Raw genomic sequence first — 26,030 nt, 5'->3', positions numbered from 1 at the left:
AAAATTAAAAATGAAGAATCTTTCATAAAAACAGACAGTGGAATTCAAGAGGACAGTCACAAATTAAAAGAAATGTCAACATATCAAGTGGCAGAAACTTCAAAAGGCAATTTTTTCTCTCATTTCCATAGGCATTCTTCATGAGCAACATCAAGAGGTGTAACATGCTAATAGCTAATAACAGGGTAAGATTCACTAATTTACTAACTGAATAACTTAATGTGTATCAAAGGAATAGTTTTCTCATTTAATTCTTTTTTTTTTTTAGATACAAACTAAGCTGAGTATCAAGTAGATAAAAACTGCATAGATTACAAGTCATCACTAAAAGAGCCATTTTAGAATTAAGATTGCTTTTTTATGTTGGATGTCTCCTTTAGGTTTAACCAATCACATATCTTTTATCCTCATTAAAATTCAGATTTCAAAAAAGAAATCAGGAAGGTATCTTTGTGGACATGTGATGTTTTGCTAAAAACAGTGTTTTGCAGGGACAGACCGGTCATGATCTTAAAATCTGAAAATGTTGAGGACTGCAGAGGGAAGAGGTTACCCAGGGCAGGGTACAAAACATTTGGCCAGGTAAAACGACAGCAGACATAATCCAGAGTTGGTTCAGTCCTGCTTTGAGCAGAATGCAGGAGCTGATCTAAAGGTCCTGTCCAACCAGTGTTTCTATGGTATAACTCAGATTTAAGCCAGCGGTGTTATCAAAATCTTAACATAGATGATGTCAAGCAACTAACTTAATATTCCCACACAGAAAAGAGGAAGGAAGACACACCTCACACCTCCCCAGCTGGCTGGTTTTCTCAGAGCCAACTCCTGGCCAACAGGGCACAGCACTGCAGTGTGTCACACACTGGTGTCACCTTCCCCTCCTCATACCTCGGCCACAAACATGATGTGTTGTGATGCCCCTTTAATGGGGAAGGTCAGGCTGTTGGAACTAATGGTTTTGTGGCAGATGGAGCAACATTTGCAATTGGGAAAAAAACAATCTCACACTGCCAAAACATTAATAATTCCGCTTTCTTGGAAATATTCTGTCACTGTCACCGCTACATGTAAATTTGCCATGTAAATATGACTCCTTCCAAGGAAAAAGGCATGGTTCAGCAGGCTTTCTGAGGACAAGGACCTCTCTGCACCTGTTTTTTCTCTCCTTCAAAACCATTTGCTTCCAGTCACAGATTTTCAGAGCTGCAGGACCATGGGGGTGATGCTCATGGTGATTTCAGTGAGAGCAGGGCTGGTTTGGGCAGGCTGGCCCATGGTCCCCACTCAGCTGAACCAGGCAGTCAGGACACAGTGAGACCCAGCAGGGAATGGCTTTCTTTGGTTTGTTTGCATATTTTTGCACACTGTATCTCTTTGTGTGAATGCCTGTGTTCCTTACACTGTGAGAAAAACAAGAATTTCCTGATCTTCCTTTATACAACACAGTATTTTTCATAGCCTTACAATGTCTTTTATTAATTTACTTTTAGAAATAGACACTCACAATCCTTTCAAATTCTGCATCTATACAATGTCAATGCATTTCAGTGAATTTTCCAGTCCATTTATATTCCAGCTGCCTGGTGCTGGAGTCAGACATGTGGTGGTAGTACTGCAGGCAGTAAAGATGTCCAACCTCTCTGCAGTTCTCCTTGCTGTAATTATTGATCTCTGGGGAAACTGAGCCTCAAACACCAAAAAACCTTTCTGTGATGCCTGACTGTTTAGCAGAAGGTAATGGGACCAGTGAGCTTTTAGCTTAAAAAGACAGCCATTGTCCCTCCACTGAGGAGGAGCTGAGATTTATTTTTAACTTCACACTTTTCTATACATCATGACAAAAAGCCAAATAATTCTATTTTTGTTTAGGAGGAAATTATAAGACAAAGAAATAGTCTGATAGATTTTAGATCAGAGCTGTTTCCCTGAACACAGGGGCTGTTGCAGTGTGGTTCCATGCCAGAGATAATATTTTTTGCCCCAGTACTGTGAGCTGGGCCAATATATTTTCAAGAATCGCTGCTCTAAACTGAGAGTTCTCCAACATGATGCTTTGGCAAATTTAGATTTCTCTCTCTCTCTCTGTCAGTGCTGAGATTAAGAACTCATTAAGGTAATCTGCATCATAGTGATATTTTAATGATTGCTCTGAAATGGAAAAATATCACACATCTGTTTGTATTCTGCAACTTGAGACATACCTTTAGGAAGTCAGTTTCTGATTACATGTTTGGGCACATTATGCTTTATCTGCATGCTTTTTCCATGCATCATCCTGATTTGGGAACCTGAATGTCATAAGCAGAAAGCTATGTTAATTGTACAGTTTTGGAAGTCAGTGTAGTCCAAAACATATTCCTCAAGACCATCAGCCTCACCAAGTCTGCTCGAGAAGGTGGAGATGTTCTTTGTCTGTTAGAGGAATCACAGATAGTTTTTGTCACAAGAATCTCCAACAAAAAGCATCTTGGCCTCATGGATATGACATATTTCTGTTTCCTAGACCTAAAACCCATTACATATATGATCTGCTATTGTAAACACAAGTGCAAGTAAAAGACTTCTACTGTTGCTGGATTCTTCCTCCTCCTCAATTCAGGCAGTCAGCAAAATTACTTTCTCAGTATTGAGTTACAGTTAAGAATTGTTAACTGTGGTGTAACTGAGAGCAAAGACAAAGTCAACAGGGTTTCCTTCACTTGTGACACAAATAAAGCCTCTAAATTAGTTTAGATCATAAAATTGAAAGCGTGAAGTATAGAGAAAATCATCATAAAAGTATAGAGAAAATATGTGCTACAAAAATATAAATTTCTTACTAAAGCAGTTTTCATGGAAATGCTCACAGTTGAGTTAGTGTTATTTGCCTCTAATTTGGGCTTTATTCTCCATACTGTACGTTAACAAACTTAAGCCACTTAATGCCAAGTGCCTTACACATTTTTCTTTAATTAAATTTCTCCAAAGAATCACATTACACGAGCATTGGCCAATACAAAAGCACACTGAGAGATTCTGGGTAAAATCCAGGCACCCCTACAGTCACCAGTAAAATTCCCATTGAAGACATTATTCTACTGTACAGATCTTTACTATATATGGGTAATAAAAACTATCTTGTCACTTTGGAATTAAGTTCTCCAGTACACTATTCCAAGAACCTCAGCTCTGAATGAGCTCTGCACTGGCACTTACCACCTCCCTTACTGGACAAAACCAACGGTACTTCAGAGTCCAATCATGTCCCTTGTCAGGTATGTTTATAATTGCTGGAATATTCAGCAGATGCCAGTTTAGACAAGCTTCCTGCCTGTGGATAGAGGTAGGTACTCAGTCTAATAATCTGCAGTTTTGCTACAGAGCTTGAGCACAGGATTGCCTGCTCTGAGCTCTGGAAGAAACCTGAACCATTGGAATTTAGGGATTCTCTTAACTGTTCACTAATAAGCTATAGGTGATTAGTATATGAAAGTAGTGCAAAAATTAATTAGATTTAGGATGATCTTTATGATCATTAACAGAAGACCAGATGTAACAATTTACTTGTGTTTCATTTAGAGCTATTTTTTGTCTCTGTGAGATGCTGAAGTGGACAGTTCTGTGATTCTTCCTCTGTCACAGGTTTTTAGCAACATTTTTTCTTCCATAACTCAGCTATACACTGCTGTGGGATTTGATGTTTGGGAAAAAAAATCGATCAAGTCTGCTCTAGGCCAGCACTGGTCAGCAAGGGCACAAGCAGGAGGGTTTGAGCTGGTGCCTGCTCCTGCCTTGGCTCTTGGGACGTCACCATCCTGCAGCTGCAAGAAGGACAAAGGGCTGAGGGCAGCTTGTCTGCTTCAGTGCAAAGTTACTTTCCTAACTGGTATATTTTTGCAGCTCTAAGATGTTACCTAGTTACCAGTGAATCATAGCCTGGTAACCACTCAGAGAATTCTGGGGTTTATTTACAACAAGGTAAGTGACCCTGAATAAGTCAGGCTGGGGACACTTAGGCTGTCCGATTGTACAAGAGGAAGAGACTCACACGGAATTTATTTGAAGTGTTAAGATTAAACCTGCAGTATGAAATTCATTACCATTAGTCTTGACAACATTAACTCTATTTAAAATCTATTGAACTGGTTTAAAATTAAACTTCAGGTTCCCTTCACCTGCAACCCAGCCCTGAAGCTGTCAAACCCGGTGTTGTCCATCCCATGCCAGATTTTCCCATTTGGTTGGAAGATCGCTATTAATAGACCATAAGTGGATATTAAAAAAAGAGGGAAAAGTGAGATTACCCAATTCTGCAAACAGCCATGTTTACTTGCTTCAGTTTTGAGAAAGATTGTCCGAAATTTAGTTTCCTGATGGGTCTTAATCTTCCCCTTTTGTGGCTCTGGACCATCCATCCCTCCTGCCTCCCCCAGTGCTGGCTAAGCGGGGTTGCTAAGCGACATGTTCTTCTCTTCTGTACGTTAGCAGAGAGAAACAGATCAAAGACACCCACAGCCCTGAATTATTTTATAAATTAATTTAAAGAGACACTCTCCTGTGCTGTACTATGTGGGGGGAGACCAAAAAGTTGCTGGGTGTAGTGAGAGTAACTGGAGAATTAAACTGACGTCTTCTGGAAGATAAGAATGCTCTCATAAATGAAAGCTGTGTAGTATTTGCCTTTTTTCTTGGGTTTTGGTGGTTTTTTTTTTTTCTTTTTCAGAACTAGATTACAAATGTTTTATGCTCATTAATGTTTCTGGTTTCATGGCAGTCAAGACATTGAGTGCAGGCCAGGCTGCATATGGGTACAACTTTCACAAGTCAGGGTTTCTGTCATCGAGTGACAAGCTTGCAGGGTTTAACTCTTTTCATCTCTTGCAAAAGAGATTATCTATTATACAAAAATGTTTAATTCTTTAATTTTTAAACATTTTCCTGACTGATCTTAGACAAGAAAGCCACAGGACAAAGTTCAAGTGATGTATATTTGAAAGAATAAATGAAGATATGGAAGTAACCTGTGAAGATCAGACAGAAAACCTACGACACTAACATCTCATATCTTGCTGAAAAGAATGAAAACCAAATGACTAACCTGTAATTACAAAAGCTGGGAATACACAAGTTTAAACATCGTCTTACAAGACCTTCACTTTCCTGGCATCAGCTCAGCTCAGCTGCTCTGTGCAAGCTGTGGGGTTTGTAGGAGCAGGCTGGCGGCTGAGGCAGGTGCTTGATGAAACTGAAAAGGGAGGAATTATTTGCCCCTGTATCTACTCAGTTTCTACCATCAACAATGTAAAAGGAAAAAAACGCAGCACTTGGTAACAAAGTGCAAGAATTTTTCATGACTTCTCATTTCCAAAGCTGCCACAGCTGGCACAGCCCTCAGAAAACAGAAGACACACAAAAAAACACACTTAAAACCTTCCTCAGACAACAAGACAGACTATTTATATAAAAAGTAAAACTCTTAGGTAAGTTTGCTGCAAAAAATTCCCTGTAAAATTCTTCCCCCATGCAAATCCTGTTCTGTAGCAGCCACCCGAGCTGCACAAGTGTCTCTTTCAAGGCTGCTGCAGGGGCTTGCTCAGGCAGAGGTGCCCCTGCAGCTCAGGCACAGCATTGCTGGGGACAGAGGATCCCACTCTCTTCCCCTGTGCCTGCTCAGAGAGGGGAGCAAGCTCCTCCTTGTCCTAGGCCAGAAACCTCACATCAAACTGAGGGTACATTGGTGAAACTAATGCACTCTAGGACTATAAAGTGATTAATCTCACACAAATCTTCACAAAAAAAGCCAAACAGCATTAGGATTTGTTTACATGCATTTTATTTTCCAATGAGAAAACAAGCCTCCCCTTTGTTCCTGCATCATTAAAAGTCTCTTCCAAATTCTGACTGCTTAGGTTTGGCATGTAAAATCCACTGTACTACAGCTAACCTACATTCTTGTAAAAGCACGTATTTTAGAACAGGGCTCAGCCAGCTTCCCCATTTGTAGATATCAATTACACAGGCAAGATATGTGCTTTACTCTCACTGACAGAGTGTTTTATGTATAAACATCTTGACCAGCACTACACTGCCCATGGATAGCACATTTGGTGTGTTTTGGCTGAATTTCTGAAGGGGAAAACTGTGACTTGCACTCTAAATATTTTTTCTGGAGAATAGATTCCTCCACACACTATGAGCATCTTGTACAGAATACAAGCAAATATTTGGGAAGGAATTTCATGCTTATGGCAGGTATTGATTTGACAGCCTTGGAAACTCTACTCCGTTGGACGAACTGCGCAGCACAGCTCTGGCTGTGTGAGCTCTGCAGGATGGCCACGTTTCCAGCACATCACTGCTCCTGCTGCAATGGCAAGGAGAGAGCCAGAGAACCCTAGAACTGAATGGCTGGGAAGGTACCTCAAAGATCATCCAGCGCCACCCCTGCCACGGGCAGGGACATCTTCCTCTATCCCAGGTTGTTCCAAGCCCTGTCCAACCTGGCCTTGGACACTTTGAGGGATGGGGCAGCCAGTGCCAGGGCCTGCCCACCCTCACAGCCAAGAATTTCTAATTTCTTTCCAATATCTAACCTAAACCTGTCCTGTGTCAGTCTGAAGCCATTCTCCCTTGTTCTGTCACTCTGGGTCCTTGTAAATAGCCTTGTTCCACTTCTCTTGTATGCTCCCTTCAGGTACTGCAAGGCTGCAACTGGGTCACCCTGAAGCTTCTCTTCTCCAGGCTGAACAACCCTAATGCTCTCAGCCTTTCCTTGTAGCAGAGGTGCTCCATCCTTCTGACCATCTTGGCAGCCTCCTCTGGACTTGCTCCAACAGATTGATGTTCTTCCTGGCTGTGCAGGCAGCTTGTTAGCATCTGCATTTCTGGCGAGGTAATTCAAACACTCTGACCACACTGTGTTCAGGGATGCAGTTCAACTGAGCTAGTATTTTATCTTAAAGGCAAAATGATCTGAAGTGGCAGTGTTGTAAGGGTGTAAGCTAATTTTTACTAATATTGGTAGAATTTTATTTAATGAATGTAAATAATTTTGATTCACTGTTTCTCTTTCCTTACTCCCAGAATGCTGCAAGAACTTGTGGTGCAGCTGGGCTGCTGGATCCCAGATGTGAGCAGCTAGGGCTGGGCTTGGGCCTGGGAGCAGGAGATGATGCTTTTGACATGTGGGAGGGCAGTGAAGGCCTTTGAGAACATTAATGACATTACTTGATGCTTCTACGGTGCTGTGCCTGCGCCTGCTTAAAGCTCAACATAGACTATGAGTAATTAGTGATCTGGATGTCTCTGAAATTATCAGCAGCAGCATTTAAATCATCATTAAAATACAATTAGCAGCCCTTTGAACAGAATGCTGTCGTTCCCAGCAGTCTAATTGGTGGCTCGTGGGCCAGTTCTGGACAACAGGAGGATTGTCTGCTTCTCCAACTGCAGCAGCTCAAGGAGCACCCTGTCCCAGGAGTGGTGGCTGTGCCTCTGGGATGGACATGGCAGAGCCATTATGCGACAGGAAAGGCAACAGCACAAAGTATCCCTTGTGTCCAGGCTACTACTTTGAAAACACTGGATTTATGGACCTCACTTCATCCTGTGTGCTGATTCAAGCAGGCACAGCACCAGAACTTTATACTTTGCAATTCAAATAAATTTAGGGGGATTTTTATACTTCCTTTTTAGACTCTGTAGCAAGAACTGTAGGGGTGAAATACGGGCAGACCATGGTAAGACAAAGAACAAAGTGATCCACGTCTACGTGTGGCACGCTGGCAGACCGTGCTGCTGTGCACTTGGGCAGGATGAGGAATTCAGCTGCTGTAGCAGATTGAAAGCAAAGGTCTGGCATGGATGGTATTCCCAAACCAGGCAGCCCTACCCACATTTAGGAAGCTAAATCTGTTTCTTTCATGCCTGAGATACTTTTGTTAATTTCATAAATGCCAACAAAAATGACGTGTTTTTAAAGTGTTGGGGGTGTAAACCGTTGCTCTTCTGAAATGGCCACAGTAGATGTATTTTAGCTCAGATGTGCTCTCACCATACCACTGGCAAGTGCCTCTTATCTGTTATAACATCAACCTGCAGCATTCTATTAGTATCTTTTCATCATATTATCAATGGTCCTGCAAGAACTGCAGTAGAATAGGCTTTAAATACTTGCTTTTTGTATGTCTCACACAACTGCCACAGGAACAGCACACTACTGTTCCAGGTTTTTGAGGCTGCAGTGCTCCCCACCAGCTCCCACTGCCCTCCATAATGCCCTTATTATTTATGCTTTTTCTCTTGAAAATTCAACTTTAGAACTTAAAATTTTCATGCTTTTGTTTCTTAAAACTAATCAAAGGCAGCAAATGGCCCCGATGTAATCTGTGTAGTGTGTGCTGTGGCTGAGCATCCACTGCTGTGAAAGCGCTGCTTGTTCTCTGAAAGGAGGAATTCTTTCAGCCAGCGTCATTGCCCCCTCCTCCTCCTCCAGTCTGCTTCTCCCAGGCACTCAGAGGACTCACTGCCAGTCATTTTCTTGCCCTAAAAGTTTGCTGGAGCAACACCATCGTTTACCCCACATATGTCCAGGGCCAAACCCCTCAAGGGTTGGCCTCTATGGACAAGCAGAAATTTTGAGTTTGAGCATAGCAGTGGCTCCAGTAAAGTATGCTACCTTCTGAATCATCTTTTCTTTGAACTGGTGGTCCCTAGAGAGCTGATGCAGAGACCAGTAAATGTTTTAAGTAACTCAGCGATGTGCCTTCTACATGCACATCTTTGTCCTAAGAGAAAAATGTTCCACCCGAAATATCACAGAGATTTGAAAAAAGTTATTGCTCAAGCAAGATGGTTCTTGTTGATATTTTGTGGAGATATCTGAACATGAAAAACCTCCTTCTATAAATGTTGTGTGATGGTGTATAGTTTAATTGCAGCAACATAAGAGACAAGAAAGGGATGTCACAGGTGGTAGCAAATACGATGATACAAAATCAGAGCAAGATTGCAATAAGTGACAGACTTTATCCCCAACACTTTTTTAAGCCTCAACATTTTTTCTTCAATTTCTTTTATTTTTGCAACTTTTTTCGACTAAGTGACCAGCATGCCTAGAACTGTGAGTGCTGAAGTAGCAATGCAGAAAAGCACTTGCCCACAGGGTGAGCCCACGGCCACTTGTAGACCTGGCAGTGAGGTGAAGGCTGGGAGCTCTTCTACAGCAGCAAGAACAGGGAACTTCTGGGGCAGCATGTCCACAGCAAGATACACCAGGCTGAGAAAAGAGGAGAAATATTAAGGGAAATTACACTGAACAAGTGTTTCCCATGGATAATGTATGCGTTTATTCCCCCCAGGCAGACGTACCTTTCAGGTCCCAGTGGCCAGTCTGTTCCACAGGCTGTGTCCATGTTCATCTTGCTGTGGGACTGACCTTCCTTAACAGAAGAACCACGACTAAACTGATAACGTTCATCTCTGCTCTTGCTCTGACATGGCTATTCGTTAGTTCTTCCTAATGACTGTTCAGTTCCTTCCTTTGAGGGAGCCACTCCTAATGAGTCACTGACTTTAACACCAACTGTTATTAACCCTTCCCTTACACAACCAACATCTGGGAACTGTAGAACACGTGTCTCAGTGCTGAAGTAGAAGATTGATGAATCCTGCAGGCTTTCTGCTGCTGGTTGATGAAAAAAACACTTTGTTTGCCTTGTGTCTTTGATTAATTGCTCTTTAAGTCTAGCTTAATCTACCTGCTTTCCAGAGTAATTTTGTTTTGCCATAAATTTAACTTATTTTCCATTGTCTTCTTGTCTGGCCAAACTTTTAGTTTATATTAAATAAGTTCTGGAAGCACCTTGTTCCCCTTATGCTTTTCCTCTCTCTTCTCATTGGGGAGGGAGGGCTGTGCGTGGCTGGGCACAAGCTGGCAGTGCTCAGTTCTGCTGTGCTGCCCTGACTCCAAGGATGCTAACAGCCAGGCTCCTGGTGGCACATGCTCTGGACTAGTTTCCTTCCTAAATAACAAAACAGAAAAAGACACAAGCAAACTTATAATTTATTTATAGATTATTTGCCATTCCTAAGACTATAGAAGTTAAAGACCCTGTGAGACAATTCACGACAAGAAGTGAATTCTTCTTGACTCAGTTATTGCTCACAAGGCTACTTAGAGAATGGCTTGTTTGTGATCAAGTTTTGCACTGCTGGAGCATTGGATACATGCAGGGCTGTCTGAAAGTCTGATTTTTAGGCACCTCATGTGTGGCAGTACTTGTTATTTTGACCAAATTTTGGTGATTTTTTAGGATGTTTGAAATTCTTAAGTTCTTTCTTGTTGATCCACTTTCCTTCTATTAGCACTACTAGCCTCCTACCATGTTTTGTGCGTTCCTCAAAGTTCCTTCCAAATGCTTTTATTATTTCAATGTTACTAGAGCATACCTATTCTTATAGGGTAATCTAAGAGTTCTAAGGGGAAAGTAGTTCAGAAAGAGATCAGAATATTTACTTAGGAAACCACACTCTCAGATTACTGCAAAAAGAGATTTCCAAGAAGAAACATGCACTTGTCATTGATTACTTCCATAGCTTTTCCAGGATTCTTTATTCTATCATGCTGATGCTGCACCAGTCGGGCTCAGACACACATCCATGGGACTCACTGCCTGGGAGTGAGCTGGCCCACCCCTGCTGCAACAGCTATTCCCTGCTGGGAATATTTACTGTGGGTGTCAATCCAGCATGACTGAAATCTCATTACCAATATGCTTTTCCTCATTAATAAAATATTAATGTGAACATGCAGCATCAGCAGTTTGACACTTTCCGTAGTTTTCCAACACCTAAACAACAAAGAACTGCTCAGGTGCTGTGGTATTATTGCAATGATAAACTTGCAGGCAACCTCTGGAGCTTGGGCACTTTGGCCATTTAAAAAATAATTTCTTCTGGTACAACCGGAGACAGTTAATTCCTCACTGCCTGTGCAGTGAAGAGCAGGTTTCTTCCAGTAATTGATAGTAATGCTCATTTATGGGTTTCTTCCCTGGTAGTTGATACTTATACTCATTTATCAGTTATGGCAACAGTTTGGCTGCCCTGTGGATGGCAGATCTCAAGATGCAAGCAGTTGCCACTTTATGCATGTCTAAGGTGAAAAGGCTGCCAAAATCATTGAGGGAGGTGATTGCATATCCCTATTCTGCATTGCTGTGGCCTCACCTCAAGTCTTGTGTGCAGTTTCAGGTGCTACGATACAAGAAAGATCTTAAGCAGTTAGAGAATGTCCAAAGGAGGGCTAAGAAGATGGCGAACGGGCCAGAGGGGCCCTACAAAGAGTGTCTGAGGGCACTTGGTTTGCTCAGCTGGAGAAGGGAAGATTGAGGTCACAGCTCCAGGGGCTGCAGCCCCAATCTCTGCTCTGGGACAGGGACAGCACCCAGGGAACAGCTGGAGCTGGGCCAGGGCAGGGTCAGGGTGGACATCAGGGAAAGGTTCTTCCCCCAGAGGCCGCTGGGGCCCTGAACAGACTCCCTGGGTTTGGCCATGTCCCCAAGGCTGCCAGAGCTCCAGGAGCATTGGGACAACACTCTGAGGGACAGCCGGGGTGGGATTGTTGGGGTGTCTGTGCAGGGCCAGGGGCTGCACTCGATGGCCCTTGCAGGTCCCTTCGAGCTCCGGGTATTCTACGATCTGGAAGCTTTACCAGCAGCAGCAAACGCTCAGCCGGGAGAGGCCAGGCCAGCCGGTCACCTTCACCGGAGGCGCTGTGGCCAGGCCGGGCGCGGCACCGGCCCGGGAGACCCCCGGCTCCCCGGGCGGAACCGAAGCGCTGTGGGACCTCTTCTGCCGCCCTTGCACGGCCCAACACCCCCGAGCAACAGGTGCCCGGGGCGCCGCTCTCCCGAGCGGGGTCAGCCGCGGCGGCCGCGGGGCTGATGGAGCGCCGCTGGCCAGCAGCGCGGGGCCAGGACCGGGCCGGGCCGATCCGGGAGACCCCTGCCCCGGTTCCCCCGCCGCTCCCCGCCTCCGGCCCCCTCCCCTTCCCCGCCACTCGCTTCCGCCGCGCTCCCGCGCATGCCCGGGTTATGCAACGGCCGCGGCGGGCGGGCCGGGCCGGGCCGGGCCAGAGCCGCAGGGCAGGGCAGGGGGCCGTGAGGGGCTCCGGGCTACGAGCACGGGCGGCGCCGAGGGCGCTCCGCTCGCCCCGCGCTCCCGCCGCGGCCCCGCGCGGTGTGTGAGTGGCAGCGGCGCCGCCGCCAAGTCCCGCCCGTTCCGCTCTCGCTGCCGCAGGCGGCGGCGGCGGCGGGTTGGTTTCCTGCGCGCCCGGCCGCTCCCCCGCCCCCCGGCAGTCGGAGCCGCAGCCGCCCGGATCCCCGAGCCATGGCTCTGTGAGCGCAGCACATGGCGGCCGCGGCAGCCATGAGCCCCCCACTAATCCATACAACTCCCCCCTGATCGGCCACTGACGGCAGCCAGCGCTCCCACCCGGCTCCACCGCTCCCACCGCCCGCCCGCCGCCGCCGCCGCGCCGCCCGGCCCGAGCCCAGACCCCGCTGCTGCCGCCGCCGCCGCCGGGCCCCCGCTCGCCCGCCCGCCCGCCGCCCGGTCCTCACCATGGGAGTGCAGGGATTCCAGGACTACATCGAGAAGCACTGCCCCAGCGCCGTAGTGCCCGTCGAGCTGCAGAAGCTGGCGCGGGGCAGCCTCGTGGGTGGGGGCCGCCAGCGGCCCCCCCAGACCCCGCTGCGCCTCCTCATCGACGCCGACAACTGCCTGCACCGGCTCTACGGCGGCTTCTACACGGACTGGGTGAGCGGCGGGCAGTGGAACCACATGCTGGGCTACCTGGCGGCCCTGGCCAAGGCCTGCTTCAACGGGAACATCGAGCTCTTCGTCTTCTTCAACGGCGCCCTGGAGAAGGCCCGGCTGCACGAGTGGGTGAAGCGCCAGGGCAACGAGCGCCAGACGGCGCAGCAGATCGTCAGCCACGTCCAGAACAAGGGCACCCCGCCGCCCAAGGTCTGGTTCCTGCCGCCCGTCTGCATGGCGCACTGCATCCGCCTGGCCCTCATCCGCTTCCACATCAAGGTGAGGAGGAGCCCGGAGTCCCCCCCGCCCGGGGGTCCCGGCGCCCCCTCCCCGCCGCTCCCTCCCGGCTCCAAGATGGCAGCGGGGGCTGCCCGCGGGGGGAGGGAGGGCACCCTCAGCCGCTCCCCTCAGCGCCTCAAAATGTCGCCCAGACCCGCGGGGGCGGCACAACTTTCGGCGGCCTCAATCCCCGGGGGATTTTGGCTTATTTACATGGCGTTGCCCGCCGCCCCCCCAAGGCCGGAGGCCGGGAGGCCTTGGCGGGGCGACTGGCAGCGCCCATGGCCCGGCCCGGCGGCAGGGCGGCTTCTGCCTCCATGTTCTTTCGCTCCGTTGACTCAAAATGTCCCTTCTTGCCTTGTGGGCTGTGGTACCGCAGGGGAGAGCGGGTGGGCGAAAAGCATCTCTGTAATTCATTATTGAGGGAGGAAAAAAAAAATTAATCAGTTCTCGCACAGGATGGATCTGCAACAAGTTCCCGGCTGAGGCGAGGTGTTTTAAACTTGGGCTGAAGGGGAAATGGCTCGCTGCAAAAAACGCAGGGGTGCCACTTTTGGCTTTATGGAGGTTCTCGTGTTTTCTCAGCGTTTTCTCAATATCAACAAGCTTTTAAAAACAGTTGTAGACTAACTGGCTCCTTACTCCATAACAGCGTCACTTATAGTTTTGGGCAATCAGCAGTGCCAAGCTGGCAGTTCTTGTTTTAAACTCCTTATTTTAAGGGGCAACCTCAGTTTTCCAGCCCCACAAACAGCCCTTCATGTCGGAGCTGGGCTTCATGGCCGTCTTGCGCTCAAAGGCTACGATTTCAAAGGTTGCAGGATATGACCACGTCGCATCTCTCCACATGGCGTTCCTGATTTACGATGGTTTCTGTTCAGCTGAGCGATTGTGTATATTGAAACACAAGACACTGGAATAGCAAGCCCGGGGATGAAGCTGCAGTTTTAGGAGTTGCCTGCTCACCTTCCTGCTGGGGAGGGAAGAGCAGCAGGAGGGAAGCACATATTCTTGCTTTATTATCTTAAATTACTTTTGTCGGTAGAAAAATATTATGTTATCTTGGGAATTGGTCGATCACTAGCAGCACTTTAATGTAATTTGGCCTTTCAGCGGATGAGAAACATTCTGGCTGGGCTGCAGGCCTGGGGTGCAGAGGCCTCTCTCCAAGGAGCTCACCCCACAGGTGGCTTTGGGTGAAGTTTCTCCTAGTTCTGCCGACAGGGCGGGAGTGGTGCTGCTCCCTCGTAGTGCCCCGCTGGCTGGGCAGGCCCATGTGTGGAGGAGCTCTGAGCTGGAGCGCAGCCGTGCTGAGTTCACTCGGCAGAGGAGGTCCCACCCTGTGGGCCGTGGCCGGGATTGGGTCAGCAGGCCGGGGCCGCTGCGCCAGGCGAAGCGTGTGTGGAACAAACTGGAAGTGGAGGCCAAGCTCGTTCTTGCAGGGCACGTGTAGCTCTGCCAGACGTGATGCCTTGGGCTCGGCCTTGCTTAGAGTGAGGAGTTGTGGCCGTGTCTGCTGCAGTCATTTTTCCTGGTCATCGTAGAAGCCAAATGGTGTTGCATTTTTTGGATGGTGGGAATTTGCACAATAAGTAAAACATCCTATCATTTGAATTTTTGGGGACCTTTTGTTGCTAGGAAATAGTTTTGTGCTTTCAGCAAAAAGTTTTAGGGCCCATGCAGTGAAGGTCCTTACCTTGACCTGTTTCTGGGTGCATTATAAATCTTCCTCATTTCTTATTGGGACCCAGAGATCATTAGTAAAAACAATGAATGGGGTAAAAGAAGGAATTTTTTTTTCTTTTAGTGTGTTAAAGTAGAGACATGGTTTAATGCAACATAAAAATGCATAGTACCCAACAGGAAGGCAGCTATTTTGATATCAATGGGAATTTAATGCTTGCAATAGTTTTGTGGTGTGTTGAAGAGGCTGTTAGTTTGTTAGGCATTTTCTGTTACAGATCTGACTCAGGTACATTACATCTGAACGGAGTTGGTGCATTTGACAAAGGTATTACCCTGTAGGATTTTGTTTACTTTCCAGTGCTGCTGCTTTAGCTCCTTTATGGTTTCTTGGTGACAGGCCTTATTCCTAATCTCACACAGCAGTGTGAGCACACTCATACTGAGTCACTTTTCATTAAAGAAATTTAAAAAATACCCCAAACTTGCAAAATCTCAGTAAATACAGTATCCCCCCCAGTTTGATAGAGAAGGTTTATGAGGTGTATATTTATTTGTCTGTGTTGGGTTAGCCCCAGGAGTTGACAACTTCTTACCAGATACTGAGGGGTGTGGGAGGAGAGATGTTGCTGTCCACACCACTGAGCCACCACCATGCCTGTCCCAACTGCACAGGTTCTCTGCATTGCTCGGATGTCCTGGGGATGGGAAGGATATCAGCAATTTCTGCTTGATGCCTCAGTTTTTTCAGTTGTCCAGAAACTCTGATGGTAAATCTAGTTGTAATGGGTTAATTTTCAGGTTAGGAAGGATGTTTCATGCTTATAGTGGTCACATGCATAATACACATCAAAGATATTGCTGAGCTTAAAGCACTTTCCTTCTCTGCTGTTCTTCTTCTCTTACATGATTCATTATATTTCTAAATCTGCTTTGTTACATATATCTTTTTCTCTAAATCTTCCTTCAGTTTTATTCTCACACACTCTGCTGTAGCCCTCCTGATGCCACAGAGCAAAATGCATCTTGAAAGTGTGATTTTTATTTACTTGTATAGGTGATTTTAAAAAATCTACATATGCATAAAACAGTTTTTAAATTGTAGTGTTTTCTTACTTTGTTTTGAGGAGTTGGGTTGAGAATACTGATTGACTTTAAATGTGAAACTGATTTTCATATTTTTATGAGCATTTGAGTCAGGAGTAGGTTTCTGTGTGAAGCTAGGAAGTGGCCATGAATTTAATCCATTTTGGTAATTAGGGAGGAGAAAAAGTAATGTCTTCTATCCAGAACAATTATAAATCACTCACAGATGGTTTCAGCAGGATGTAAAAATAACAGGTTCCTCCAGGTTATAACAAATATCCTGCGGGTTCTTAGTTTCATTGTGACCTGGTGGTTTTCAGTTTGGGGAGAATAATTCTTAAAAGAAACTTTTATGCTAAGTAGGTTTGCTAAAATTGAAATATTTAGGTAGTGGAGTTCTTAATAACTCTAATACTTGGGGGGATTGTTTTGTTCCCAGTACCTCAAGGTGCTCATGTGTATTTACTCAGGCAGGATTCTCTCTTTCTGAGGCAGCACCATTAATGTTTACACAAGATTGAGACTTGAGAATGGTTCCACATTCCTGACTGTGATTTCCACCACATCCCTCTGCTTTTGAAGCTGCTGTTCTGGGTGCCTCTGCATTTTGAGAGCCATGAGATCTCTCTCTTACTTCCATCTTGTCAGAGCTTTGTGGGTTAACTGTACTTTGGTAAATGCCACTCTTTTCCTGGTGATGGTTCAGTTATTTGAAGATGGATTCTGGTATTCCCTGAGCACACAGCAGGTTCCTGCTGGGTTAAAGAGCTCTATAAAATGGGGTGGGAACTACAGGCTGTGGAGATAGAGGAAATAGCTCATAAAAAATCAGAGGAGCTGCACACAGAGCTTCCTCTTGCGTTATCTGCACACCCATGTCACACCTAGTGCTGCAGAAGAAGTTCTCACTTGGTTTTTTATAGATCAGAGCTGCTTGTGCATGCAGAGAGGTTGGGTTTAGAGATATGGACATAATTTAAATCTATCTACCCTTAATTAAAAAACATTGGAGGGATTTTTCTAATTTAAAACCTGTGAAGACTGGTGGGTGGGGGTGGGGTAAAGCCTAAGTTGCATTCCTTTAGTTAGGAACTATGTAAATCTGATGTCTTTAAATTTTTTCCAAAAGTGTTTATGGTTTCTCCCACACCTTATGCTAGAGGGCAGCATCATTGTGAGAAAAATGAGTGTGTGTGTGTTCTTGTCACAAAGTAAATTTCAAAAACAGTCCATGGGGAGGTTTCTGAAGAAATAACATTTTCTGAGGACTATGGGATGGTAGGATTAGTAGTAGGGAGAGCTTAGTGAGCTGGTCATTGTTTGCAGGAGCAGGTGAGGTGCTGACTTTCGCTGCTCAGGGTCTGGCTTGAAAGGGAGCATCTCACAGAGGTGCACAGGAGAATTAACATTTGACATACCTCTCTGGAATGTGGTAGTTCAGCAGCAGCTTCAGCAAGTGCAAGACTTGGGTAGAAGAGGAAGGGTCACTGCAAACTTGCTGTGGGTGACTGCAGGGGCTGTGGACCTTGTCTCCTGTTCTGCAGAGGAAATAAATATCCTTGCTGGCACTAAGGCTGTGCTTATTCATGTATGCTGTGGAGACTGAAGCTAGTAGTTTTGTACTGGTCTGTTTTGGGATAACTTGCCATCTATATTGTTGTTAAAGGGGATAACTCAGTGAGGATGGGTTATACCAACACCCAACTTGCAAAAGGATTTCTGTGTGGCTGAATGTGTATTGTGTCTGTGGATGGCAGAAGCATTGGGGATCCAAAGGGATCCCTTCCCCTCCACTTTCCTCAGCTGGCTGTTGTTGAGTGTGCTTTATGCATATTGTAATTGTACCAGTTCTGAAGGTATGGTGGAATGCAGGGCTGAGGGTCCTGGCCTGTCCTCATGGGACTTCCAGTTTCAGTATAAGCTTCTTGATTGGAAAGGGTTCCTTTTATATATCCAACGTTAGGCATTGGCCCATGTCTCCCTGCACATGTCTATTCAAGTCATCTGGTTTCTGTAGCCTAAAATATGGGCTTTGCTAGGCAGCAGGAGTGGAGAGGTGAATTTTGGGCTAAAAACTCAAAGCAGTTTGCACCATCAGATTCAGTTGTGTGTGAAGGGATTTGGCTGAAGGTGGAAATGAGAAAAAAAGTTGGCTTAATGCAGCAAGGTTTGCATTTGAAGGGTCAACAAAGTTATCTCTGTTCATCTGTGGTTGTGTTTGGCCTGTTTAAAAGGCTCAAAAAACTTTAAAAGGTGCCATGAGTTTGTTTGGTCATGGGGGACGCCTTTATGTGCTGAACTGCTGGAGTAGCCACATGCTCAAGGCTTTTCCCATGAGCTGGTACAGACACTGGAACAGTAATGTCTTCAGAGTTGAAATGTTTCTGGTAATAAGCAGTTTTTTCAGATGAGTTCACTAGTGCACAATGCCAGTGCAGAAGTGTGTGCTGTGCTTCCAAGTGCTCCTTGGGTCCTGTCTGTATGTGCTGCATCACTGGATTTTTTTAATTCCTTCAAAAATATCTTGAGTATTTTAAATTCAAGTGTATCATTTCAGAACGACCCACTATATCATAATAGTTGTGATCAATCAGTGCTTCCATTTACGCTGAAGCTAATTGCTCTATCTTCTACTCTAGGTTGCACAGAGCATTGAAGATCATCATCAAGAAGTAATTGCTTTCTGCAGAGAAAAGGGTTTCCATGGTTTGGTTGCATATGACTCCGATTATGCATTGTGCAACATCCCTTACTATTTCAGTGCCCATGCCCTAAAACTGAGCCGGAATGGGAAAAGCCTCACAACAAGCCAATACCTAATGCATGAAGTTGCCAAGCAACTGGACCTGAATCCAAATCGCTTTCCTATTTTTGCTGCTCTTTTAGGTAAGTGAAGATGCTGCTAGTCAGCCTTATGATTTCAGTTGCTGTTAACGGGTTTAAAATAATGTGTGTGTAATTTGACAGAGTACCTGGGGAAAGGCATCCTTTTGTTCCAGACATTCCTGCTGTGTGAGGTGGACTGCATGTGTGTTTGAGGTCAGACATGCCAGTTTATAGAAACCTTTGAGCAATGCAAATTGTGGCTGTCTAGAAAGAAGAGCTGAAAGCAAGGGTTTGACTGAGCTCTGCCTAGCCAGAATGTTCTCTGTGGGTGGGGGAAATCAGGACAGTTGTGGTTCTACTTTGGGTCCTGTATAGTGTATGAGGTCTAGTTTTAGTGGTACACTTTCCTGACGGGAAGTATGCTTTTGTCCTGAATTCTACCTAAAAATAACACCTATGGAGTGAAGGTGCTTGGTTTGCTGGGGCATTTTTTCCCCTCAGAAATGAGTGTTGGACAAATATGGCAGCATGTCAGGTGCAACAGAAATATGCTGAGCTATTATTGAGTGGAACTCTGCATTTCTGAAAGCACCAGTGACTGACCTTGTACCATTCCATTGGTTTTGGCTGTGTACTTTCTTAGCACTCCTGCTTCTCATGCCCATGAGCTCCTCATACTCAGTAGCATAGGTGGGAATGTCTCCAGTTTCACTTTTCTGCTCAAATGGGAGAGTTTTAAGACACTCTATTTCCATAGCAGTGGTAGAGAATAACTGTCATACTCTCTCAGACAGAAGAGTGAATTAAGTACTGACAAAGTTGACTCCAATGAATAAGATTTATTTATAATAGCATTCTGAATGATTTTTGGGAACAGCCATGTTCTCAATCTTGTCATGCTGTGCAAACAAATTAAGAATGGTAACAGGATAGAGGAATAAAACTTCTTTGAAAGCTCTCAGTGAGAGAGGCTTTGTGTCACTGTTTTAAATGCTAATATTTTAGTGGTCCTTAACATTGTTCCCAGTCCAGGAAGGCACTTTCCATAATAAGAAGGAAAGACCCAATGGATCTTGCAGTAGACAGCCACTGGTATTTGGCTAGCTGGACTTGATTTTGTCGTTTGTTTCTCCTGTCTGCACAGGTGTAGGGGGGAGGCAGTGGTAAGGATGGCTGAGCTGCCGTTGCAGGAATTGCATGACAGACAACTTGCTTGGCTTTTTTTTGGAGTCTATAAATAAGTTAGGGCATGCCAGTTCAGTGAGTAATAATTACTGCTGGAAAAGCAGTTTCCCAGATGCAGATATGCTTTATGGACTTCATGGGAAGTGTGGCTTTAAGTTGCCACACAATTCCAGCTGCACGGTCTGCTGGGGCTTTGCTTGCTTATATCAAGCAGTAGGTGAGATAAGTTCTGATAGAGTTTCTGAAGGTTTTGCAGTTTTATGCAGGAAACTCTTGGTTGTTTTTTCTCCCTTGTCTTTCATGACCAAATAGTTTTCAGCATGTTCTTAGAAGAAAGAAATTTGAGGTAATTTCACATGATTGCTCTAGAGAGATTTGGTTGCTTTCCTCCCTCCCTGTCAAATTGGTACAAAGGTTAAAAACCCCCAGGTCAGCTACAAGTTTAGTTCTGAGTATTCCTTTGCATTTCCTACATGTATGTATTCAGTATGAGTAAGCAGAATAAAGTTCATGGAAATCAGGGTTAGAAGAGAAGATACTCTCAAGATCTTCCTGTGCTTGGAGTTTTTTTATTATTTTTATATGAGTGAATTTTAGGAACCTTAGATATTTGGATAGGAAGTGATTATATAAGCTGACAACAAACAGATACAGTTTGGCTTGAAGTATGGGCAACATGTTTAAACTTTTGCAACCTTGGTAATACAGTAACTTTTTTTTTTTTTTATAGAATACTAGGTTCCTATCTGCATATAGGTGTGTGAAGCATGGAATGTGTTTAAATTAGGCTGGCTCATTTTCTAATCTAATTTTTTATATTTTTGTTGAATATCTGAGGACTTCTCTGGCATCACAGGTTATTCCATCCTTATTCCTGTGGCCTCTTTGAATCTTTTTTGATTGTGTTAAATGGAATAAAGAAAAGCACAATGGGAGGGAATGAGTGAGCATTTGGTGACATGGGAAGGCGCAGGAATTTTTTTCTGGGTGCAGCAGTATAACTCCCCATGCTAGTACTTTGTGTAGGAATAAAAGAATGTGTTCTGAAATAATTACAGTTGAGTTGCTGGTTTAATGTTTGCAATTCCAGCAGGCCCAAACTATCACTATAGCTGTGATATCCATATTCAGCTTTAGGGCTGCAGATGTATTTCCCTCTATCCAGAAAACTAAAGTTTTCTTTGTGTTCAGAATCTTTCTTGTCATTAACTCCAAGAATTAATTTGAGAAATGCTGAAAAAGGAAAATCATCCTCCAAGTTTCAGTTTCACATTGAACAGTTGGAGATGCCTGAGGAATGATTGTAAACTGTGCAGTTAAAAAATTGTTCTCAATGGCAAGTGATTTGGGATTGAGTTCTGTTCAGGGATAAAGTTTCTATTGAAATATCCCCTCACAATGTTTTTCTGACTGTATCAACAAGGCAAACTTGTAAAGATTGCTTTCAGATGAGGTTCTGTGTACACTGTGGTTGGTTGGCTTGGTTTACAGTTTGGTTTTTTTCCTTCTTACAGTTCTCATCTGGAAAGGGTTTATAGTTGTAGCATTGTAATATAAAGGGTATTCTTGGAATGGGTGGTTAAAATGTGATCTGGATACTGCATCCTCTGAGCATGCTCTTAAAAATTTCTGTTCTAATTGCTGCTGATGTAAACAGAGAGTTGAATTGGGTTCTTTTGTAACTTTTGACTCAAATACTTCAGAATAATTTTTTAAAAGATAAGCACCCAAGCTTCAGCAAGTAGAAAAACAAATCCAGTGTGAGATATAGGCTCCAATTCAGTGAACTCTTTAGAAAGGACAGTGACTTCAATTAGTATCTAATTGCTTTAAAAAAAAACCTAAGGCATACACTAAAATAAGCCATTAAATTGGGAAAAATCAATATATGTTGAGGTTGTTCAGCCAGGTCAAGAAATAGAGGTTGCTTATATAACACTGATCTCTTTCCCACTGTGACAGCACTTTGTAACATGTTTAGTTATGGAATCCTGTTCTGCTCCTCAGTAAAATTTTAGAACTACATAAGGTGAGTACAGGCATCACTTCTTAATTGGAGCACAGAAGACACTGCTGCATTTCAGTGTACATGGTGAGAATTGATTGAACACTGCCTGTATGTGTTCTGGGTCATGAATTAACTGCAATGACAGATGGAGACCAAACAAAATTGGAGTTTTGGTGGAATGGAGAGAGACCCTGGCTGTTTTAAAAGGTAGCATCTGCAGGAGTGATTGTCAGCACAGAATTGTCCTGCTCTGGCTACAGTAGTTTCTTGCAGGCCTGTTCTAGAAAGACTATCTAATCTTACCTTGACCAGATTAGTGAGTGTGGCTGTTAGATGCAAACTTGTTGAATCTTTCTGATGTGAGATTAAAGTTTAGCTCCTAATGAAAAAAAAAAAAAATTATAACATCTCCTTGCTGGAGATCTCAGTAGTGGGTGAAGTGTTGATTGGACACAAAGACTTCTCACTCTGAGAGGACACCTGCTTGTCACCAGGCAGCTTGCCTCGCTTTGCAGGTTAAGGAGCATTAAGAGCAAACTAGATGATTTTACAAACAACCTAACAAGAAAGAAAACAATTGTTGTAATATTCAGAGAATCTTTTCATATTCTTCATGAACAGTGCATTCACTAAGAAACTGCTGCTCCATAAAGCCAGGTGTTGAATAGATCCTGAAATTTTCTGCCAGAATTGTGTTAACACATTCTGTTTAGCTCTTTGTAAAGTTTGGGTACACAGCCACTGAACTCCATCAGAGGTTGATTAATACAAATGTTTAAAATGCTTCCTAGTAATAATTTTTTTTAGTGTGATGTGCTTTGGAAAAAAACCAAACAACAATATAGGTGATCTTCCATTAGGCATGAGCAGTGTGGTAAATACAGTCTCTATCTCTGTCCATGGAAAGAACAGAATAATTTCCCAAATCCTTCCCTGTTGACAGCACTAGGTCCCATCTGAGCTGGTCAGATCATGAAAAGAACCTTCAGGAGCTGGGGATCTGCTAAGTGTGGCTGGAGCTGCTGGTGTTCCCGAGGGTTGGATAAACCTGGCTGCTGCCTTGCTGCTTGCCCCATGCTTGCACAGTGGAGCAGAGTGCAGGTTGCAGGGGCAGCTCCCATGTGGATCACTAGTGGCACGTGCTGGGCTGCAGAAAGGCCTTGCCAGCCTGTGTCAGGGAGCAAGAGAACAGGCTCTTACTCTCCTGCACCTGCAGTGTGAAATCTGTTGAGGATTTCCTAGCAGGACACACTGGCTTGAGGTGGACTCTGGTTGTGCCTGGCCCTGTTGCTGGTGTCAGTGAGCTGTTTCATGGAAGAGTGGTCCTCACACACACCAAGGAGCTGTTGCTGCTGCAGCAGTAGCATGCTAATTAGGTTTTTCTGGAGTAACAGAATGCTATCTGCAAGTTTAATCTGTTAATCCTCTTGATCAGGAGTTGGGGACTGACTGTGGATTTGTTTGCTGTACGTAGAAGCTGTGAAATGTTTTACAGTGCACTTAAATGAGTTCTGCATTATGTTCCAGGTAACCACATTCTACCTGATGAAGATTTGGCTTCCTTTCATTGGAGTTTACTTGGTCCAGAACATCCACTAGCTTCACTTAAGGTACAAATTTAATATAACTAGGAGAAATTAAGCTAAAATCAGTACTACTGGTTAACAAGAGCAATGTGATAGCTTAATTGAAAGCAGCTCTGCAAGGCCCTTGTGCTCAGTCACCCTCAAGTGTCCCAGTGCCTGGCTGCAGAGGATACCTGGGGTCATTGGCCTTACAAGGCTAAACTTATCCTGTGTGATCCCCCTCAGTGCCCTTCAGCCACACAAGTCAGAGCTCCAGTGTGATTTGGCTTGCAGAATGCAGCTTCTTGTTCTCCTCTTTCTTGAAAAGGAGAGGTTTTTGTTTGGTCATGTTCTTCAGCTATCAAATGTTTGAGCTGTATATCTTCCTACCATCTTGTTTTATTTTCTGCTGCTCTGAGTTTGTGTGTAATAATCTGTTTTTGGTATTTAAAGTGTAAATATACTGGAAAACAGATTGCATGAGAAAGCTAAAGTGGCCTTTGGTAGGTTTGGAGGGGGGGAGTTGAGACAAGTAAATTGCCTGATGCTCTTAGTTTACAGCATGTGTGTTCTGCTGCTTCATCACACTTGCCTCGTGCATCTGCCAAGTAGAGGGCTATAAAAGGGAAACTGGACACATCAGAGAATGGGATCATAGTGACCTTTCTCTCTGCCACAACAGATACATATGTTTGCCTTTCTCCTAAGGTGTACCATGTAGCAAATAATCTGCTTTTTGTAAATTCTGTCAGACTGCTTAGTTATCTCTACAGCAAAAATAGACAGGTTTTTCCCCTTCTGTTCTGGAAGTTTATTAAGCCTTGAAAACTTGTTTTGCCAAAGGTAGAATTTAAAATAAGATTCCAGATTTTCAGCAGAATTTTCAAGGCTTGCACATGCATTGCTTAGTGGACAGCTGTGACATTTGATGTTCCACTCATCCTCTATTTTGCTGCTGCTCTGGTGTTTAGAAAGGTAAGTGTCAGCACATTCTAGTGGCAAAACAAAGCCTGCATGCATGTTTGCTCCTTCCTCTTAAAATTCGAGGTGAAAAAATGAGTGAGTGTGCCTGTGTTTTCATTTTTTATTAAACAGTTAAAATGTAGCAACTTTTGCCAAGTGTTGGTAAACTTTCTGGTGATTCTTTCCTGATGTCTAGCCTGAGTAGACTTGTCAGTCAGGTCAGATTATGACTTCAGACACCTAGACCTTCTGGAAAGCCCTCAAAATTGATACTGAATTACTTAAGTGAAAATTAGATATGTCATCTTTGCATCTAGATGTACCTGTTCAGTGGAAATGCCAACTGGGCTTTGTGGCTGGCATCCCAAGGAAGTGAAATGTGTACCCTCAGAGCATCCTGGCCTGCCACAGGCACTCCTCCCTGCTGGATTTTATCTGTGGGCCAATGTGATCAGATATTGAGAGCAGTTCCCGTTTGGCTGTTAAGGGTTCTGTGAAAACTGCTGCACTGAATGCAATGCAGAGCCCCAGATGAGTGCCCTGACTGAGGAGAGACTGTCACAACACAGGATTTGTTGAATTTCATGGCAGCTTGCTGGCCATTTGTTCAGTGCACAGCACCTCTGTCTCCTGCCTGGCAGGTAGAAGGAACATACCTGCAGCAAACTAGTCTGCTGTAGTTACTGGGAATGGAACAACTGCCTGTTTGCTTCAGCTTTAATTTTACAGCACTCATGGTTTGAAATGATGGCTTGTTTCAGGAGCTCATGAATTGAGTTTCATTTCCTTGACATGCTGGTGTATCAGTGATGTCACCACAGCTCTCTGTAGGGATATCTTCAGTGGAGCTGTGTGCAAAGTGATATTACTTGTAAATTTTATGAATGCTTAAAAAAACCTAAAAAACATTTCTATTAACCACAAGGCTGATAGCAAGGAGTAGTTTCAGAACATGCCCAAAAAGCACAAGCCTTCATGAGACCTCAGAATGGGGCGGGAAGTTGTTGTGTTTCCCCAGGATGTCCTTCTTGGGCTGTGCTTACAAACTTTGTTTTGTTGTGTCTATTTAGAGTCACAACTGAGTGTTCTTCATGTTCAGGAACCAAGGGCTTTAATCCCACTTTATTCAGCTCAGGATTTAGAAAGCTTTTTCTCATTGTGTAAAGATTTTAATCTTTTGTCTTTAGAGCAGTATGGTCTTGAGCATCAAAGCTGACAGATTCTGTTCCAGTGGCCGGATTTGTTGCTTCTCAGGGAGAACTGTGACAGTTAATAAAATACAGTTTATTTCCTGCATTCTCTTTCAATCTTTTATTATGCTGTAGCAAAAGAGGTACTTTTCCTGCAAGAGAAGCTTTGCCAGTTCACCAGTGAAAAAGGGTAACTTAAAAAAGAAACTACCAGCTTTGCTGGTAGAAATTGCTGGGTCTCCCCTGGAGTCACCTTGAGGAGGGGAAAAAAACAAACCACAGGAACCCCTACCTCTGTTTTTATTGGAGGGGTGTTCATGCAGGAACAGCTGAGTAGAAATAGGAAGATGGGAGGAAAATTAAAAGCCTGACTGAAGACTCCATACCTTAACATGTGGAAGGAAATGAACCCAAGAGTAAGGACAAGGTCTCTGTGCTGGATGAAAA

At 44.4% G+C, this 26,030-nt stretch overlaps 1 protein-coding gene across 3 annotated transcripts in view; it reads left to right on the top strand.

Moving 5' to 3' along the window:
• The first annotated feature begins 12,572 nt into the window (after positions 1 to 12,572).
• Positions 12,573 to 26,030, top strand: part of FAM120A (family with sequence similarity 120 member A) — a 47,296-nt gene continuing 33,838 nt past the window's right edge. For all 3 annotated transcript variants that reach the window (XM_058031679.1, XM_058031680.1, XM_058031678.1), the window contains exons 1-3: positions 12,573 to 13,077; positions 18,486 to 18,732; positions 23,393 to 23,475. In XM_058031679.1, coding sequence (XP_057887662.1) covers positions 12,604 to 13,077; positions 18,486 to 18,732; positions 23,393 to 23,475 — 804 coding nt within the window. In that variant the 5' untranslated portion in view covers positions 12,573 to 12,603. The remainder of the gene's footprint in view (positions 13,078 to 18,485; positions 18,733 to 23,392; positions 23,476 to 26,030) is intronic.

This window comes from Melospiza georgiana, chromosome 11 (assembly GCF_028018845.1).
Source record: "Melospiza georgiana isolate bMelGeo1 chromosome 11, bMelGeo1.pri, whole genome shotgun sequence".
NCBI lineage: Eukaryota > Metazoa > Chordata > Aves > Passeriformes > Passerellidae > Melospiza > Melospiza georgiana.
The sequence above is the reverse complement of the archived record's forward strand: the minus strand, read 5'-3'. Positions and strand labels throughout refer to the sequence as shown.